The 4,295-nt window shown below is 40.1% G+C and overlaps 1 protein-coding gene across 1 annotated transcript; it reads left to right on the top strand.

Annotated features, from left to right (window-relative positions):
* Positions 1-319: 319 nt before the first annotated feature.
* LOC133701705 (protein neprosin-like) lies at positions 320-3,895 on the top strand. Its single transcript, XM_062125737.1, has 7 exons — positions 320-869; positions 1,536-1,622; positions 1,725-1,985; positions 2,136-2,300; positions 2,418-2,471; positions 2,574-2,720; positions 3,185-3,895. Exons 1-7 carry the CDS (start codon positions 687-689, stop codon positions 3,560-3,562), a joined length of 1,275 nt encoding a protein of 424 aa, XP_061981721.1. The 5' UTR covers positions 320-686; the 3' UTR covers positions 3,563-3,895.
* The last annotated feature ends 400 nt before the right edge of the window (positions 3,896-4,295 follow it).

The following is a 4,295-nucleotide window of genomic DNA, read 5'->3' as shown; positions in this document are numbered from 1 at the left end:
CAACTAAGAAATCGATTCCATATATTTGAAGAAATTCGGAAGTGGTGGGGGATCCATTTTGAACAGAAAGTGGGGCAAAATGGGGAATCAAAAAGGGGTGTCCCGAAAAGCAGGCTTTTCAATTTTCATAAAGACAAAAGGAACCTCATTGTCCCCTTTTTCCCACCGCCACCCCCAACAAATCCTGTATAATCCCTATCTTGCCCCTCGCTCTTAAATTAGAAAATAAGCACAAATAATAAGTCAAGAAAACTAAAAAAATACATTCTTCCGAGGCAAAAGGGACAGAGTTTATTAATGAAAACAGGAGGGAGGGAGAGGGGGGGAGAGAGGCGAGAGTTTTTTAAGAGAGAGAAAAAGAAAGAAAGTATTTTTTTTTTCTTAGAGGGAGAGAGGTGGGCTGAGTTTAATTGGATTTCTTTCTTTTTTTTTGGAAACAGAGCACAACAAGGAGAGACCCACTTCAAAGTTAAGTGGGGAGCTAGGGGGGGCGTAGGATAAGCAGAAGCTGAAGAAGATAACCTAGAGAGTTTGAGTCTTTCAAGCTCCCTTCACATCCTCTATCTCTTACATGGTAGTGCAGTAGTGGTTGCTGCTATGCTTATGCTTTAACCTGCATCAAAGGGGCGTCGGACAAGGGATATTTTGCTCTGGTTCTTTCTGGGTTTCTTTTGTTTTTGGTAAAGATGGGTTCTCGCGGATGTGGTGGTGGTGCTCATTTCAGCAGAAGCAGAGTGTTGGTTTTGGTTTTTTGCTTATTGGGTTTGATTTCAATATCTTGCGCTGCTAGATTGAGTGTGTCAAGACAGAAACTTGAGGTTCAAAAACACTTGAACCGCTTAAACAAGCCAGCTGTTAAAAGCATTGAGGTACCTTTTCCCCGCTCCTTAAAGTTCTGTTTGGTTACTGAGAAAGTGAGGGAAAGTGAGGGAAAATGTGTTTCTAAAGCTGTGTTCTCTTCTCTCTGGTTGCTAAATGGTGTAAGAAGTTAGCTCAAGTTAAGCCTAATAGTGGATATATGGGGTTAGCCACTGCACTTATTTTCTTTCGGTTTCTTGCATTTTCTCATTGCTAAAAAATGGGTAAAGAATGTAATGTTATTTCATTAAATCTCCTTTTTTTTTGTTCTGTGATGGCCATCAAATTTCTTGATTTTTGTTTAAAATTATATTGTTTTGAAACAGCAATGATGTTTTATACAATTTTCCTCCTCTCTTTCTTTCTTTCTCTCTCCGTATAATGATGTCCTTTTTGGAGAGTTATTGAAACAAGAAAGAAAGCAACAGAAGCAAGAATTTACTCAAGACTGCAAATTTTAATTGCTTTCGGTACTTTACATTTTTCTCAGCAACCAAGCAAAACATAAATGCAAGTGGGCACTGTGGTTTCTCTTGTAGTTTCATGTACATGTGGACTCAAGACCTCACTGATACACTTAACTCCTAGCATGACTTGGTAATTTGTTGGGCAGACAAGTTCGGGGTATTACTGCAAGATTTCTCATTATCTCTCTTGTATTTTTGATGGCTATACAGAGTCCAGACGGGGATATAATTGACTGTGTTCACATGTCTCATCAGCCAGCTTTTGATCACCCCTACCTCAAAGACCACAAGATTCAGGTCCATCTTTTTCAGTCACTACTTCAAAGTTTATCCCTTTTTCATGTTTTTGGTTTTTGCTGTTACTGATTTTATGTTTTGGGTTTCTTTTTGGTTAATTAGATGAGACCTAGTTACCATCCAGAAGGGCGGGTCTTTGATGATAGCAAGGTGTCTACAGAATCCAAAGAAACAAAAAATCCTATCACTCAGCTGTGGCATGTGAATGATAAATGCCCCGAGGGTACTATACCTATTAGAAGAACAAAGGAGGATGATGTTTTAAGAGCTAGCTCTGTGAAAAGATATGGCAGGAAGAAGCACAGAGCCATCCCCCAGCCGAGGTCCGCGGATCCTGATCTCATCAATGAAAGCGGCCACCAGGTAAAGTTTCTTGCTTTTATTCCTTTTATACCGTATAAATTTATTGAAAGTCATATTAAAGTATCTTTAGCGACCCACTTTGTTGATTTTGTCATGCTCTATTTGTTTCAAATGCTCATTTTCCTGTGGCAATTTCTTTGGGGTGATTAGCATGCAATAGCTTATGTGGAAGGGGAGAAGTACTTTGGTGCAAAAGCAACCATCAACGTATGGGAACCCAAAATTCAACAACCTAATGAATTCAGCTTGTCTCAGCTGTGGATATTGGGAGGTTCCTTCGGTCAAGATCTCAATAGCATTGAAGCTGGTTGGCAGGTATTATCCCAACTAGTTTAATCCTACTTCATCTATACTGGCCAGAAATGATTGAACTTTATAATGGAGACCATGCATCTTCCATTATTTTAATGCTTGCAATGTGAATGGAAACAGGTTAGTCCAGATCTGTATGGTGATAACAACACAAGGCTCTTCACCTACTGGACTGTGAGCTTCTAATCCTGTCACTCCTTCAATCAATCTTGTAATTTTCATGGATTATTAGCGAATAGATTTCACTCAGTTGTTTTTCTTACGCTAATATCACAGAGTGATGCATATCAAGCCACGGGTTGCTACAATCTCCTTTGCTCAGGCTTCATTCAAATCAACAGTGAGATTGCAATGGGTGCAAGCATCTCTCCTGTTTCTGGCTACCGCAATTCCCAATATGATATTAGTATACTTGTCTGGAAGGTAAAATCCAAGGCCCTCACAATCAGATTCAGCCCAAAATTGAATAGCTAAAGACCAAGTCGTTAGTAAGATTTCCAATATATAGGAGCCGAAGATAAAATTAGAGCAACAGATGCTCTGAATGGTTCATATTTATGTGAAGATGCATCTTTGGCCATTTTAGAATATACTTTCATGTAAATAATAGAGGCCAGAGTGTCAGAACATCATTGTGGTGCAGGTGCTGAGAATCTTTTGGCATTATCCTTTGATCATTGATTTTCCAACTCACTGAATTGATAAGAGGACATTGATACAGAAATAATAGATGCCATTTACCTTCCACGGTAGTGCTTAAGGCATGGCTTCTACTGTAGCTATATATTTTTACTGCCTTGCCCAGTAGGCCTGCCGCACCTATTCCCTGTCTACACCGTTGCTCGCTGAAGCACCCATTTAACTTGGTTATTTTGAAACTTCTGCAGGATCCAAAGGAGGGGCACTGGTGGATGCAATTTGGCAATGACTATGTGCTGGGTTATTGGCCTTCTTTCCTGTTCTCATACCTAGCAGACAGTGCTTCCATGATTGAATGGGGAGGTGAGGTGGTGAACTCAGAGCCTGATGGTCGGCACACCTCCACTCAAATGGGCAGTGGTCGTTTCCCCGAGGAAGGGTTTGGTAAAGCAAGTTACTTCAGGAATATTCAAGTTGTTGACTCCTCGAACAATCTCAAGGCCCCTAAAGGGATTGGCACCTTCACTGAGAAATCTAACTGCTATGATGTTCAAACTGGCAATAATGGGGATTGGGGCCGTTACTTTTATTATGGGGGGCCTGGTAGAAATGAAAATTGTCCATGAAGTAAAACACCCTCCCATTTTCACCCCCAACACATTCTCTCTCCCTATGTATCATTCAACCTAGTGCAATGCCTCTCCCTCTCTTGTATACCTTTTTTTTGTTTTTTAGTTTTTACTATTAGGTTGGGTTACTAAAACATGTGACATCTCTGAAGCGGGAAGTTTTGACTCATGTTTTTTCACCAAGATTCTCCTTGTAAGTGGCTGGGGGAAGCGGCCAAGTTTCTCAAAAAGCTCAAAGAAACAGGCCTTTGTTTGCTCTCTCTGTTTTTCTATTTGTTTGTTAACACTCCTTGGAGTGGCTTGTTAATGAATGAATCAACTTCTCTCCTATCTTGCCCTCTCAAAATATTCAAGTTTGCCACATGTTTCTCTTTGTTCCTCCACTCTAGAATACAAAAGTAGAGAAATGAAGGGTGGAAAGGACTAGGGAGCTGTGAGGTTCGAAGAATATTCTCATTCAAGGAAAAAAAAACAGGAAAAAGAAAAGATTATCTGGATGACAAGTGTTGCTTGTGAGTGTATGAATGGCAGTGCGCATTTCTTGGTGTCCCTTTACTTTTTGTAAAGAGAGCTCAACAACCCAGCCATCTTCACCTAAAACTGACCAGTTAAGTGGTGATATATTGCTTTGCCAATCCTTTATTCCTCGGAATGCATGGCAGGTTCTTCCATTTTCTTAATGGCTTCCAGTTAAAGATTCCTTAATGTGGAGTATATAAAATAAGATAGA

Source organism: Populus nigra, chromosome 8 (genome assembly GCF_951802175.1).
Source record: "Populus nigra chromosome 8, ddPopNigr1.1, whole genome shotgun sequence".
Classification (NCBI taxonomy): Eukaryota; Viridiplantae; Streptophyta; class Magnoliopsida; order Malpighiales; family Salicaceae; genus Populus; species Populus nigra.
This window is presented reverse-complemented; position numbering and strand designations above follow the sequence as displayed.